This window comes from Dasypus novemcinctus, chromosome 26 (genome assembly GCF_030445035.2).
Source record: "Dasypus novemcinctus isolate mDasNov1 chromosome 26, mDasNov1.1.hap2, whole genome shotgun sequence".
NCBI classification, from domain to species: Eukaryota; Metazoa; Chordata; class Mammalia; order Cingulata; family Dasypodidae; genus Dasypus; species Dasypus novemcinctus.
In genome coordinates, this window is record NC_080698.1 from 25,302,128 (window position 1) to 25,318,499 (window position 16,372).

The 16,372-nt window shown below is 42.7% G+C and overlaps 1 protein-coding gene across 5 annotated transcripts in view; it reads right to left on the reverse strand.

The window, feature by feature from the left end:
- The window catches only part of PRICKLE2 (prickle planar cell polarity protein 2), a 363,728-nt gene that overhangs the window by 82,109 nt on the left and 265,247 nt on the right, over window positions 1-16,372 (reverse strand). For all 5 annotated transcript variants that reach the window (XM_058288593.2, XM_058288594.2, XM_071212136.1 and 2 more), the window contains one exon: window positions 11,024-11,207. In XM_058288593.2, coding sequence (XP_058144576.1) covers window positions 11,024-11,207 — 184 coding nt within the window. The remainder of the gene's footprint in view (window positions 1-11,023; window positions 11,208-16,372) is intronic.

The following is a 16,372-nucleotide window of genomic DNA, read 5'->3' on the forward strand; positions in this document are numbered from 1 at the left end:
GTTTTAAATAATACCTAGACTAATCACTTGCACATAACGGATACTTAAACAACTGTTAAATAAATACATGGCTGGATGCATAAATGAATGAATGGATGGGTGGATAAATGGAGGAAAGGAAGAAGGAAGTTAGTTATTAGTTGATTTGATGGTGGGTACCTTATGAGTCACAAGACAGAGGAGATACTCTTGATAGTAAATCAACTGTCACACAATTGCTCAGTCAGCAGAAAGCACGTGCAGCTGTGAACTCATGCAGGAAGCCTGTGTCCAGAGGCCCATTCCCATTCTCTTGGATCTCAGGACGCATTCAAGGATGGAGTCCCACATCAGGAAAGCTGCGAGCTCCAGCTGCAGGTTTCCTTTCCTGCATCTGCAAATGGCCCTGGCTTTCCTGGGCCTCACATTCCATATGCTTGAGCAGTAACAAGTCCCTGCTCGTTGAGTCTGGCCAAGCTGCTGCTGACTTCATCTGGAAGGGCCCGAAAGGCCAGGGTTCTAGTCCCATCTCTGACAGCTTCATTGAAAACAAGTTTATGAACAGGCAATTTTATTGAATTCTGCATGCAAAGGCCTATTTCTCATTGCCATCCAATGATGTCAGAGCATTTCTGGGGCCAACATAAACAAAGCATTGTCCTTGTGCCTGGTTTCCTGAGAACTGTGAGAGAGGTGGCTCTGGGGTCTCCCCTCTCTCCTTCTTACCTCCCTTCCCCACTTGTCTTTTGCAAAGCTTCGAAAGCACTGGAGTGAGTGACAACAAAGGCTATCGTAGGAGAGGCAGCTTAGGAGAAATGCAATCCAGTCCAGTTGGAGAGGTGTGCCATGAAATTCCATCTCGAGCTCAGCATGTGCTGATGGAGTAATGAAATGAAGATGACACTCTGCAAATGGTGGGTGAGTCAAATGATGGTTTTTGTGGGTTTTTTTAGAAGGGCTATTAGGTTGTGCACTCCCTCCTTATGAACCAAAACCACCCAGCAGCCCTAAAGAGATGAACCACTTTGTCTTTTCTTCTCTCCCTGCCCCCAACATCTGCCAGCCTGTCCCTCTTGATATAAATAGCTTATCAGATAAAGAGAGGAGCAAACTGTCAATAGGCTGGAAGAAAACGGTGAAGCTGGGCCCCTGCAACTGTAGCCCTAGCCTGGCGGTGCTGAGTCATAGCAGCAACAGGGACCAGAGCGTCTTCTGGGCTAACAGGCCAAGGAGGTGGCTGTGGCAGGATCAGTAGAAGGATTTTAAAAGCATCTTGACTTCTCCTTTAAGAACCAGTCTTAAATACAGGTGATATCCAGGGCATGTCAGTCAGAGGCAAGAAGCCACCGATGGAATGGGGTTAGCTTGTGAGGTTTATCCTCTGCTCCTACTCACATGCGAATATGCTTCACTGTCTTGAAGACTCAAATAATGATGGTGGTGGAGGCAGGAGATACCATTTTACAAAAACCTATTATGTGCCAGCCTTATCCTTGGCTCTTTAATAGATTAATTCATATATTCTTTACAGTTACTTTAGACTTTCTTAAACATAAGCCTCTCTGTTTTGCAGACAAGGAAACCAAAGTCCAGGGAGTCCACGGTTACATAGCTAATTGACAGAGCCAAGCTTTAGCCCCAGATGTTCCCAGGACTGTGGCTTTTCTATTACCCAGCAGCCTTTGTTCTCAAACTTCGACATGCATCAGAAACACATGGAGAGTGTGTTAAAACAGAATGCGGGGCCCCAGCGATTCAGTAGGTCTGGGGCATGGCCTAGGAATCTGCCTTTTCAATAAGTTCCCAGATGATACTAGCGCTGCTGGCGTGGGAACCACACTTTGAAAACCACTGCACTGGGCTGACAATTACTGGGTAATCTAACCATCATTCCAACAGCTCAGCTCAAATGTCACCTCCTCAGACAGGCTTCCCTTGGCCACACACACTAAAATAGAGCCTTTCCATCAGGGGTCAGCAAACTATAGCCTGCAAGCCAAACCTGGCTCATTGCCTGTTTTTGTAAGGAAAGTTTTATTGTCACTCAGCCATGCCCATTCATCTACACGTTGTCTGTGGCTACTCGTCCACTGCAGCATCGGAGCCGGGAAGTTCCTCCAGAGACTGTAGGACCCACAAAACCTAAAATATTTACTATCTGGCTCTACCCAGAAAAAGTTAGCTGACCCTGATGTACATCACATTACCTTTTTTTTTTTTTATTGCTATCTCAGCACTTGTCACTCTCTTGTTCATTTATTGTTAATTTTATTTATTTATTGTTAATCTGTCTGTATCCTCTGCTAGAATGTCAGCTCCACGAGGGCAGGGATTATTTGTCTGTCAGTTTGTGGCTGTCCCCCAGTGCCTTAAAAGGTGCCTGGCATATAGTCGGCACTCAATAAATATTTGCTAAATGAGCGACTATTGCTGTTGAGTGCCCAGCCACCTAATCCTCTATCAGGACAACGAGGTCCCTGGAGGAAGTATGGTAAATGTGATTTTTACCATGTGGGCTCCCAGTCAGGAGAGAGGGAGAAAAGGCAGAGATAAATAGACATGGCTGATAGGGAAAACAAGCCTCTGAAAGCAGGGCCAGGCTGCTTCCTGAAGCGAAGGGGAAACTGGAGGTGGGGAAAAGATGAATTTCTTAGTCACCAGGGTCAGCCTGAGATTAGGAGAACTTTCCCACCCTGAGAATAAAAGAAGCTTGTGTAACCACATGCTGCTCCCCTCTTCCAACACAGGCCAAGTTGGCTTCCTTGCCTGCTATCCTGGGAAGAGCTCCACGGAAGAGGCAGGGGTGGAGGAGGGAGGGTCCAAGTGGCCAAAGGAGACAGACTTTTGGTCAGTGTGAGTCTTGGCTCTGCCCCTTAATAGCTGTGGCATCCTGGGAAAGTTCTTGATCCTCCCTGAGCCTCCACGCAGACATTAGAAAAAGGGGGGCTTCTGTCCCAAGGATTGAATGGGATTGTTCATTCATGTAACATCAGATTACTGAATGACGAATACATGTGGCAGGAATTTTAAGCATTGAGCATACAGTGGTGACAAGACAATGTACTCTTCCCAAATTCTGCATGCCCACACCAAGCTGGCACTGATTTCCTTTCACTTATAAGCTTCTCTCAAATGAATTTTTCATCTTCTGCAACCAGCCAGATCTTGGCATGGCAGGCATCTTCCTGTCATCCAGGAGACCTCCCGACAGCAGCTGTCTCTAAGCAATAGTGTAAACTAGCCGGCCCAGCCCCCCCCACCCCCGGCCCTCATCCATTGTCACAGAACAGTTTTATTTTCTTTATATTATAGATTAAGTGAGACACTAATTGTATAGCACCTAGGAGAGTGCCTGGCACATACAAGAGTTCACTAAATGTTTCTATTGCTGCAGTGATCATTATGGCTATTTTAAAATCACAGGCTAGAATACATCTTTTTATTAATTTTCTAATTGATTCTACCTACGTTCACACTTACAAAGTGGCAGAAACCTTAAGGATCTTATTTACCGTTTTATCCCCAATGCCCAGAACATTGCCTGATGCATAGTAGTGCACACTACTTACAGATCTGTTGAATAAGTGATTGAACGAATGAAAAAAGCCTAACAGTCATTCCTTTCCCACAAAATTCCAATTCTCCAACATACTTGCTGATCCATTCCTTATACTTTCATTAGGGGGAAAATCCAGTGGAACCCTACAAAGAAGCTGTAACCAGTGATCAGAGGCAGGTGCTAATGAGCTTGGAGTGACAAAGAGGGCAGATGGAGGAGCCAAAGCATCCTACTGACCTGCCGATCCCTGGAAAGGGGTGTAGAAGACTCTTCGGGGACGTTCTCTTTACAGTCTGAGCTAAATATAGAAAATGCTCCAGGGACTCCTTGCTCCCAGGTCTGGGCACTGTGAGGCTATCTCCAGGCACCAAGCGAGGTGGGAGGCAAAGCTCACTTCCCAGCGGACAGTCCACCGCCCTGCTGAGGCAGCGGGGAACTCAGTCAGGAGGCTCTCCCTGGGCCCCATTCACATTGCCCTAATGAGGAAAACTTCCTCAGGATAAAGCCCTGTACGAGGGTCCCACAGCAGAGAACCTGGGGAACAGAGAGGTTCCCGTACTGGGAGAACACAAAATTATTTTATGAAAAGTTTTTAAGTAGAGTGAGAAGGAATCGAGGACTCCCACGAACGCTATGCCTAGCTCCCTTCCCCCACCTGTCCCTACACTGCTCCTTTCCTGGACGGCCAAACCGTCCTTCTGCTGGTCTTCCTGTCAGCTCAAAGGAATAGTCATCAGTTAGCCACTTCCCACACGTCACAGGAAGGACAGCAGTTCAGTCTTCCAGGACTGGCGTAACTAAGTACCACAGGCTAGGGGGGCTTCGACAACTGGAGTTTCCTGTCCCACAATTGTGGAGGCCAGCCGCCCAAAATCAAGGAGTTGGCAGGCTGTGCTCCCTCTAAAAGGGGAGCATCTGTTCCCTGACTTGCCCCTGGCTTCAAAGTGCTCCTTGGCTTGTGGCAACAGACCTCCACGTCTGTCTCCATCCCACGCTGTCCCTCGCTTACTGTGTCCACATCTGCTCGCTTATAAGGACACCAGCCATACTGGATTAAGGGCCCATTCTAATCCAGTTTGGCCTCATTTTAACTGAGAATCTCTTCAAGGGTCCTGTCTCCAAATGAGATGAGATTCATGGGACTGGGTTAGGACTTGAGTGTATCTTTTGGGGAGACACAATTCAATCCACGCCAGGTAGTAAGGAAACAACCATTCTACTGAGCAACTTCTGTGTGCTTAGCTCTGTGAGGGAGCTATTGCAATTTAGAGGTTTCAGAGGATTGGCTCTAGGGTCAGGTATCTGGAATCGCATCTGTCTCTGCTACTTATTACCTGTGTGATCTTGGGCAAGTGATTTAACGTCTCGAGCCTTGTTTTAGTCAGCTTTAAAATGGAGTCAGGAGTAGTAAATGCCTCCTAAGGTTGTTATGACAATTAGATGTGATCATTCACGCCAAGTGCTACAAGTGTGATGGACACATAGGAAGTGTTCTGTGGAAGTTTTAAACCTTTTCCCCCTATCTTCGTCATCAACATCAAAGGACACTGAGGGGGAAGCAGCTGTGGCTCAATCAGTTGGGCTTCCGTCTACCAAGTGGGAGGCCCTGGGTTCACGTCCTGGGGCCCCCCTGTGAAGGCAGGCTCACCCGCACGCTGCAGGGTGTCCCCAGCCCGCAGACCCCACGGAGAGCCGACTCAGCAAGGTGACGCAACAAAAAAGGGAGACAAGAGAGAACACAGAAGAGTCCGCAGCGAATGGACACAGAGAGCAGACGGGACGCAAAAAGCTGCAAAAGCTGAGGGGTGGGGGGAATTTAAAAAAAACATGGACCTTGAGAAGCTGCAGAGGGTTGAAAGAGAGCCTTCATACAGAAAAAGGATTTAAAGTCTTTTCAGCATGAGGCCGGCCTGAGCATTGCTGGCTTTGCAGAGGAGGATACCTGTCATCTGCCCTCCATCAGTCTGTTTCTTAACAAATATTGTTGGGTGCCTGCCATGTGTGAGGCACGGTGCTAGGCACTGGGGGATCCCTAAAGAACAAAGCAGACAAGACCTGCCCTCCTGGGTCTCACTACAGCCTGAGGGAGCCCAGCATGAAACAAATAATTATACCAATAAATAGCTAATTATAAGTGTGGTAAGGAAAACTGTAGGATTCCCTAAAAATATGTAGGTTCCCTAAAAATTTTGTCCTGGGGAGGGGGTGGTCAGGGAAGGTCCCCGAAGTGGCGAATTTAATTTGACACCTGGTGGATGGGCAAGAGTCACTAAAATAAAAGTGACATGAATCATTTTATCCACTCCCCAGAGAGATGTTTATTTTTTGAAAGATTAATTTCTTTCTCTCCCCATCTCCCCCTCCTCCCCCAGTTGTCTGCTCTCTGTGTCCACTTGCTGTGTGTTCTTCTGTGACCACTTCTATCCTTATCAGTGGCACCAGGAATCTGTGTTTCTTTTAGTTGCGTCATCTTGTTGTGTCAGCTCTCCGTGTGTGTGGCGCCATTCTTGGGCAGGCTGCACTTTCTTTCTTGTGGAGCAGTTCTCCTCACGGGGTGCACTCCTTGTGCGTGGGGCTCCCCTTCGCGGGGGACATCCCCGCGTGGCACAGCACTCCTTGCGCGCATCAGCACTGCGCATGGGCCAGCTCCACACGGGTCAAGGGGGCCCAGGGTTTGAACCACGGACCTCCCATGTGGTAGGCGGACGCCCTATCCATTGGGCCAAGTCTGCTTCCCCCCACAGAGATGTTTAGAGTTTCACAGGACTCAAAACTAAATAATTCACCCTGTCTCTGGGTAGTATTAGCTACTCTAGCTTTGACACATATGGTAGAATGCTCTGAAGGCCAAAAATCGGACAATTACTCCTGGTATCTACTCTTCATCCTTCCTGCTATTGTTTGAAGTGGAAGTTGAGGGTTCTGGGCAAATAACCTAATCAGCTATCTACATGCACAAGAACATGGTGAAGGTCAAGATGTAATTACTAACATTTGGAGCCTAAGGATTTGGGGACATACATATTTGAGAACTCTCTACACACACTTGGAGTATCCAAAACATCAACGAGAAGGACATTGACTCAGGAGAAGCAATATGACAATCTCTTCAGAGTTTCACTGAGCAAGGAGTAGGAAAACTAATAGAAAATTCCTATCTATATGATTTTTCCAGTGAAAGCTACCCAATGAGAAGACATACTAGTTAAACCCTTCCTGGAAGGCAGTTTGGCATAATGAATCAAAAGCCTTAAAAGGTTTTATACATAGCTACTGTACCGCTAGGAATTGTTCTCTAAAAGAGAAGCAGACAAGTGAACAGAATGCATGAGTCTGGTTGTTGCTGCCTTATTTAATATAGGGGAAAACTGCCAACAATGCAAATGTTCAAAAATAAACTGACAGCTTAATGCTGTACAATGTCGGGACTCTCAGCATTTTGGATGGGTCGGTTCACCTTTGCACAGGATCATCTGGTACTTTTCAGAATGTTTAGCATTCCTAATCCCAACCCACTGAAATGCTAGTAGAGCCCCCCCCCCATCATTTTGACAATAACCACCCTCTTTCAAATATACATTTTCAAATGCCTCCTTTTGATAGACAGTACCATTCCAGGTTAGAAATGACAAATGGAAAACTATACAACGATTAAAAAGGGTTATGAGGGTCTAAATATTTAGAGCAATGGTCACAATACCTTAAAAAAAAAAAAATTCAGGGTAAATGGATATCATGGTCACATTTTGACCCCAAATAAAACAGAAATAAACCCCTGCATACATAGGTATGTTTACATATAAGAAAAAATTGGAAAAGAGTTTTCCTTGGTTGGTGGAATTATGAATGATTTTTAATTCCACTTACCCTTCCCTTTTTTTTTTCTTCATTGAGCACGTCTTCCTTTTATAAACAGGGAAAAAGTTATTTGTTTTGGAAAAGAAAAAGACCTACCCACAGCCTACCCTTCTCACCACACCCATTCTTGTTTGGACATAGTAAAGAGAGCAGGATCTGTCTCAGAGTCTGCTTGTCTGCTCCAGCAGCTTGGCCTTTTCCCTGCGCTGAATGTGTGACCACCACTGCATGGCAGTGGCTGCTATCCCAGAGCCTGAACATGGTAGATGCTCAATAAATGCTTGCTGAATTTAGTCATCTTTTATTGTCTGGACTGGACCAGAATTTGCTGACAGATCCTCAAGTTTTGGAGAAATAACATCATTTTCATCCAGTAGGTCTCAACCAGAGCCCCCTCTAGGGATATCTGGCTATAACTGGAGACATTTTTGGTTGTCACAACTAGGGGCAAAGAGGTGGGGTAAGGCGGGGAGGGGTGCTACTGGTACCTAGTGGAGAGAGGCCAAAGATACCGCTAAATATCCTACAGTTCCCCCAACAAAGAATTATCCAGCCCAAAACGTCAACTGCACTGAGCTTGAGAAATCTTACTTACCCTTCCCCTTTTTACAGAGCTTGTTAAATATTTTCCATATTCTTTCTGCTATAAATTTATTTCTCTAGGAGTTAGGGCACACACCATTAACTGTTTGGTTTTGAGTGAAAGTGGAGACATGGAGATGATTTCAGATGGTCAGGCAGGGGCAGGAGCCAGCTCTTTGTTCTGCTACCACAGAGCTCTCTGGTTGACATTAAACACCTTATTTGGAGCAAACGGAGGCAAAGGATCTGACCAATTTCTCTGACTAGTTTTGAGTCCAGTCTCAAGACATCATAAGATAAACGTCTTTTCTTTCAGGCACCATCTGTTATAGTTGTCATTTTTCACATTATTTTAAGAAGACTGGGTTTCACAGTTAGTGGCTTTTTATAGAATTAAATGCCCATATTCAAGAACATTTCCCTAAATCAGTTTACATTACATTTAATGGAAGGCTTTTCTCAGAAGAAATAGAATAACACAGAGCATCACCGGAAGGTATATTACTAAACCCATGATCAGGGAGTGAAACAAAAGGTTTCTAATAAAAATGAAAGAACATTACTCTCAGCTCTAACCAGTCCTTAATATTTTGCTTCCAACTCAAAGCATTTTAATGTTCACCATAATTCCTTTTGATGGAAAAATGGTTTTAGTCAAATTAGAGAAAACTAACATGATTTTAACAACACAATTTTAATTTTGAAAACCATTTAGGGACTAGAAATTTTCTAATCTTAGAGCATACTAGACACTTTCATTTTTTCTTAGCCTTTATACCTATAACCAGTTCTGCAAGTAATAGACTTTAAACCTCATATTTTAAAATTTGAAGCACATTTCTTTTTTGCAACATGACCCCTTCAGTCACCTTAAGTATAAACTCATTTTATTAAAGGCAAATATAGGGTCCTTCAAGTAGTTGGAAGACCTGTTCTCTTTCTGGAGGGCAAATTTCCTTTCTAATCATCTGTGTCTTATAGGTTTCAGTAAGACTAGGGAATATGGAGACTTATTCTTCCATACTCCAAAGAACAACAGAATTTTAAGAGATGGAAATACCTTTTCATTCAGCATAATTCAAACCACTTGTTTTAAAGCTTTAATCGTTTTCTCTCAAAACAAGCCAAAGAAACTTCAGTTTTCTTCTCAAAGACATTCGTTGTGGGTGGGTCAAGTGGCCTTCTCCAATACCATAAACACTCACTTTTGGAATGGTGGATTTAATCAAAACCCTCAGTTTCTGCAATTGCCTGTTCTCTTGGGCCACAGTGAGTATAGAATCTTCTCTGAACCTGAACATCATGGAATGATGTTTAATGGTCTTAGAGAAGAATCTACATAAGCAGGGGCCTGAGAACAGCTTAAATTGGAAGACTGCAGGGCTCAGTGCAGTAAGGAGGAACGTCCTCCAGGTGAACGAAAGAAAGATGGGTCTCCTTATATATGCTGAAAATGAGGTTAGCAAGAAAATGAAACAAGCTGACAGATGTATCTAGGTGTGAATAACTCACTGCTCAAGTAAGTTACTGGCTGAAGAAAGGCAATGTCAAACAAGGAACACCCACCACCTCATTTGAGTTTCTACAGATATCCAATCAAATACTCTCATTGTTCTTAAACTAATTCTTTAGTAACACAATTTTTAATGAAATGAAAGAAAAGAGCATTATAGAATCAACCTACTAACTGGGAAAATGTGTTCTTAATTTTTCCTGCTAATGTCCCAACCTGATATCATAACACTGAACCACCTTCAATTCTAATGAAGAATTTTCTATGGATGTTTTTAATCTAAGGTATTTTCTATATAGTAAGAATTAGGGGGGTCACAAAACTGAAAGGTCTATAGAACTCAGGAAGGTGGCACAAATGGATGAAGTGGGTTTAGTCGAGACCGAGGTGACTAGGAGAGAACAAATCCTGTCTAAAAGGAATGGCCAGCATTCAGCTCCAGTTTATTATATCCTCACAGAAATAGATCCCAGCGTTGCCAGATCCTCAAAATTTCAAGATATAAAAATCTGAAAGTTTTCAATGAAAACATCTTATTTTAAACATTAATAACTCACTCGGATTTTTTAATGGAATACTTTGCTGCCTAAACGTATCCTACTGTGTGCCCAATTTCATGGGCCAATTTGCAGCCCCAATACTGGAAGACAAAAATGAGAAATGGCTCATCAGGGTCATGACCCTGCAGTCACTGGTGAATTCTTAGGTGTCTCTTAACTATAAAGAGCTGTTTCTAAAAGGCTCATTATACCTAAATCTCTTGATTTCAAATTTCGGGGCTGTTTAAGCTTCAAAACATTCTGTCAGATAGAGAGGAATACATTTTATGTGTCAAGAAAGGCAAAAGTGGGTCAAACACATGAGATTCTGGCGAATCTGTCTCACACATCATGAAAATATCCAACTTAGACACTGCTTCTAAACCACCATAAAAGAGAAATTTCTACCAAGAAATGAAAAGCAGAGGCTGTATGTATATCACTATGAAAAATGCAGGAAAACAGAAAGAAACCAAGTTCTTTTAATACAGCCAATAATATTTATAGCTATAGGTAATGCCAAAGTATTTCAGGAAATGCCAGTGTCTTTCTTTATAAAGCAAAGCCAAACTTATTTAAACATAGCATATATCACTGGGAAGAATAAGGCAAATCCATATTTTCTCTTTCTACTTTTATAAAGAATCTTCATGCTAAGATTCAAAACTAAAGTGGTACTCCTTCCCTTCACCAAAAATATGAGGCTTTGCTATCTAATGTTTCAAGGCAAAAGTTTTGGAAAAGTTTCTAGTCTATATCCTCTCAACTCTACTACTGGCAAAACAGAATGAATTAGCAATGGACCACGCAGGGCTCAGTTTTGTTTCTCTTCTTCATTTCCCACCGGAACCCCTGACAGCTTTTACCCGTATAACTTCAAACACTTCTCTGATTCAGCAAAGTCATCTCTTCCTTCCGAAATGGAATGAAGAAGGACTGGCAAGACCAAGTTAAAAGCCAAAACCACAACCGCCCTCCCATCAAGAACAGTACCTGCTCAGGCTTCAGACCTGGCGGGACCCAGGCATATTCTTCCAAGGCGCAGCCCGAGTCGTCGTCCGAGGTGGAGTTTCTCTGGAAGTCAAACATGAGTTTGCTGACAGTCTTCTCCATCTCCAGGGGCATCACCGTCACCATGTGCTCCCCCTGAGGACACTTGCAGTGCAGGCAGATCTTCCTGCAAGCAGCAAAGGTGAGGAGTGAGAAGGAAGGAAAGAGAAACCATTTTTTTCAAGAGGCCTGCCAGTCACCAGCCCTTGGATCCAAAACCATAAACACATTCCTTGGCAACGGGTTTCTGGCAAAGTCCCACAGCATCCAAAGCAGGGTTCCACAGCACGCCTCTCTCTGCAGAAGGCATGGCGCTGCTCCTGAAAAAACATCTTGAAAGGTGAGAGGCCACTAGGTGAGCCTCCTAAGAATCTTTAAACAGGGAACCCAACTTTAGAGGAATGGCAATAGATATATTTTTTATTTTACTAGGCAGGCAGCTGAATAGAGGCCATGACCACAATTTCTTTGACTGGGATAGTAATTAAACATACGTACTACATATGCTGACCAGGCAAATTACCCAAGAGTTAATAAGTACTGACATACAAGTTTTTATAAGAGGTTCCTAGGCCTTGGAAAATGGAAGAGGTGATTTTAAAAAGAATGTTCGGGTGAGATTATCTTTAAAGAGAAGAGCAAAAAAAAATGTTCCCACTAACCAAATCTGGCCCTGAGGTCTCATGGAAAGACATTTGCACCTCTACTCAAGATCCCAGCAGGTTTGAAATTCTAATTAGAAACCCCAATTTTCCCTGTGTTGGTAGGTTTTGTATACAAGAAGATCTTGCATGTCAGTTATTTCAAAAGGGTAGCAGGCAAAGATAAAAATCTCTCCCCCAAATTGAACATTTCCCTTTGAAGGTTACCATCTGTTCTCTTATCCATGGCTACAAAAGTGATGAAGCAATAAAAAGATTGCTGTCAGCATTTCAAGTTTCCATCACAAATATATATATAAAATAAAAAAGAACAGAGGAAGAAATTTTAAAGAAAATAAGCATTCTGCATGTACTTTGAGCTTTATAAGTAGTTTCAGCAGAGCCTTAAAAAGAAGATGAAAACCCCAGAATCCTAACACCTGCTTGTATCTGCATTATTTTTTATAACAGCTTTATTAAGAAATAATTCACACGCCATAAAATTGACCAATTTAAAGTGTACAAAATTCAGTGGCTTTTTGCATATTCACAAAGCTCTGCAGCCATGACCACTATTTAATTTTAGAACATGTCATAAGACCAAAAAGAAACTCTGTATATACTGACAGTAACTTCCCATATCTCTTACCACCCCAGGCTCAGGAGACCACTAATCTACTTTGGACATTTCATATGAATGAATCGCACTATATTTGGCTTTCTTTCACAGAGCATGTTTTCGAGGTTCATCCACACTGCAGCATGTGTCAGGACTTCACATTTATACAGATATATTTGATTTATCCATTCATCAGCTAATGGACATCTGGATTGTTTCCACTTTGGGGCTATTATGTATAATGTTGCTGGGAATATTTGTGTACCAGTTTCTGTGTAGTCATATGTTTTCATTTCTCTTGGGCATACAGCTAGGAGTGGAATTGCTGGGTTATATGGCAACTCCATTTTTGATGAACTGCCCAGCTGTTTTCCAAAATGTTTCCACCATTTTTATATCCCCACCAGCAATGACTGAGTGTTCTATTTTCTGGACATCCTTGCCAAACTTGTTATTGTCTGTCTTTTTGATTACAGCTATCCCAGTGGGTGTGAAGTGGTATGTCATTAAGGTTTTGATTGACATTTCCCCATTGTCTAATAATGAAGAGGATCTCTTTTGCATGATTATTGTAAATATTCTTTGGAGAAATGTCTATGTGAATTCTTAGTTCATTTTAGATTGGGTTATTTGTCTTTTTATTGTTGAGCTATAAGATTTCTTTATACATACATACATACATATACATACATCCTGGATACAAATCCCTTGTCAGATAAAGATATGCAAAAATTTTCTCCCATTTTTTTCTCCCATTACTTTCTTTCTAAGTTTTTTAAGTTTATTTATTTATTTATTTATTTATTTCTCTCTCCTTCCCCCCAACCCCTCCCCCTGTCCCAGTTGTCTGTTCTCTGTGTCCATTTGCTATGTGTTCCTCTCTGTCCGCTTCTGTTGTTGTCAGCAGCACGGGAATCTGTGTTTCTTTTTGTTGCATCATCTTGCTGCGTCAGCTCTCTGTGTGTGCGGCCCACTCCTGGGCAGGCTGCACTTTCCTTCGCGCTGGGCGGCTCTCCTTATGGAGCGCACTCCCTGCGCGGGTCCCTGCTGCATCAGCACTGTGCCTGAGCCAGCTCCACACAGGTCGAGGAGGCCCAGACTTGAACCGTGGACCTCCCATGTGGTAGACGGACACCCTAACCACTGAGCCAAGTCCGCTTCCCTCCTATTATTTTTCTTGATGATGTTCTTTGAAGCACAAAAGTTTTAATTTTGATGAAGTCTAAGTTATTATTTTTCTTTTGTGCTTTTGGTGTCATATCTAAAAAACCACTGTTTTGGTTCTTCTGGGTCCCTTGCGTTTACATTTGTAAAATGTGAATTTTAGGATCAGCTTGCCAATTTCTGCAAAAGAAAGCTAGCTGAGATTTTGGTAGGGATTGCATTGGATCTGGAGATGGATTTCAGCAGTGTTAACCTCTTAACAACATTAAGTCTTCCAATCCATGAACACGGGATATATCTCTATTTATTTAGGTCTTAGTTTCTTTCAGTGATATTTTACAGGTTTCTGTGTACCAGTCTTATACCTCTTTTGTTAAATTACTACTATTTTATTCTTTTTGATGCTAATTTTAAATTGAATTTTCTTTGAATTTCATTTTCAGATTTTAGTGATTCTTGTATTAATATATTAATCCTACATTACACAATCTTGCTGAATTAGTTTATTTGTTCTAATAGTATGCATTGCATGTGTACCTGTATGTATTTCTTCAGATTTTCTACATATATGGTCCTGTCGTCTGAAGATCGAGAATGGTTGTACTTCATCCTTTCCAATGTGAATGGCTTCTATTTCTTTGCTATGCCTAACTGCCCTGGCTAGAACTTCTAGTACAATGTGGAATAGAAGTGGCAGAACCAGGCACCCATGTCTTGTTCCTGACCTTAGGGGCAAAGCACTCAATCTTTCACCAATATGTTTTATACTGGCTATGGGCATGCCATAAATGTCCTTCATCAGGTTTAAGAAGTTCTCTTCCTCTGTTTTGGTTGGTTTGTTGTTTTTGTTTTTTGCTTTTTTTTAAATCATGAAAGGGCACTGATTTTCTCAAATGCTTTTTCTGCATCTACTAAAATGATCAGTTGCCTTTTGCCCTTATTTTATTAATGTGTTGTGCCTGAATTTTGACCCAAAAATGTACTTGAAGGGAAAAAATCAGTTTCATCCAGGCCAAATAGGTGTGTCAGATTCTCCCATTTTCTGCTTTTCATGGAACAAAAAAGACAGAGTAGAATGTATACCTCATATCTGGTTTGCATCTCCCAACTCTAAGAAGTAGGGAGAGAGGGCCAAGGGATCTATTTAGCCATTCACCTAATAATGATCCAGCACCTACTATGTTCCTGGGACTGCTCTGGGTACATGGGACACCTAACCTGAACAAAGTTCCCTGCCCTCATGGAGCTTCCTTTCTTAGAGAGGAGAATCATACATAAGCAATGAACCTAATAAACCTATGCGTGCTATTTTAAAAAAATGAAAGGCACAGAAGGTACTGAAAGAATAGAGATAAAGGGTGGGTTGGCATTCACCAAGTTATACTTTATGTACATCACCCCAGATTCCTCCTCCAAAGGAGGAACAGCATCTCTATTTTCCAGAGAAGAAAACAAAGGCTCAGGGAGGTTAAACAACTTGTTCAAAGCAAGCCCTACAGATCAAGGAGAGCAGGATCCAAGTAGACCCCCGAACTAAAATAATTACCTGCAGAAGGCATATCTGATTCCAACCACAGAGTACCCTTTTACCCTGAACAACAAAAACATTCAGAAAAGTCCAAACTAAGGAGGAAGAGAAGAGAAAGGAAAGAAAACAAAGTAAATTAAAGCCTCGAGGAGCCTCTGTGTTGCCTGCTAGCTGCCTGCCTTCCACTTCTCATATAATTCTATGGCATGGCATTTTTTTTTTTTTATTTGCAAAGAATTTTCAACATTTCAGTGATTTCCATGAGAGTCTTCAAAAAGACTAATTTAATAACCTCTGTTTACAAATTGGGACCCCAAGGCCCAGATGCTCAGAAATGGGCACCGGGTCAGAAACAAAGCCAAGATTTCTCTCCACCCTCACATCTCTTTTCCCCTCTTGGCAAAATGCACACAGCAACACCCAACAGCTCTCTCTCTCTTTCAGCACACTGATTAAAGCCTTTCACCTGAATGAAGCGTATTCAGGGGCATGTGGGGAAATATATGATTTGGCTTCTTTTTTTTTTTTTAAATAGACATTTATGAAAATAGAACCTGCTAGTAAAGCAGGATTTCATTAAAACATACATACACACACACACAAAGAGTGCATTGGTTTCATTCTGTCAGAGTTGACATTCCATCTGCACATAATTGGGTTAGTGAATGACAGATTTCCAAGGAAGAAGCCATGATTCAGAGAGCAGGGATGCTGCATTCTCCTTCCTCCCCTCCCTCTTTGCCACAACTGCCCCTCCGACCCCCACCCAAAAGTTGCAGCGGTTAATTCATTTGCTTCCACATCAGAAGCCACCATCGGTTCTTCCACAGGCTGCGTCCACAGGCTGCGCGGTATCAGCACGTGGAGGACCTCACTAACTGTCTCAAAGTACTCTGATCGCCTGTATGGGGACCGCACCATTTGTCCTAAAAACGACAATTTATACCTGTTAATTTGCCTACAACAATGTGGAAGGATCCCGCATAAATAGATGGGGGCCGGGGACAGCCCTGAGATGTTGACAGGTTATTTTGCAACACTGAGCCCAGACCCACAGTGTCTTGTTCCATATGAGTGGTGGCAGGATGAGGCACAAAAGGGACCTCCCTCCACGACACCTTTCTGACAAGTTCAAGTCCTAAAACCACAGAATTACAGACTTGGAAGGCATTGTAAACATTTTTAAGCAGGAGCTCTTCCTTTCTCTCTTGCTTTAATCCCCTCCCCCACTTCTTAACGAGAGGAAAATATTTTTTGTAAAAGAACTGCTATGAGGAAACTCTATAAAACAGGGCTGCTCAAGAGGCTGGGGGAGGGGGGGAGCTCCCCAAGCCCCGCTT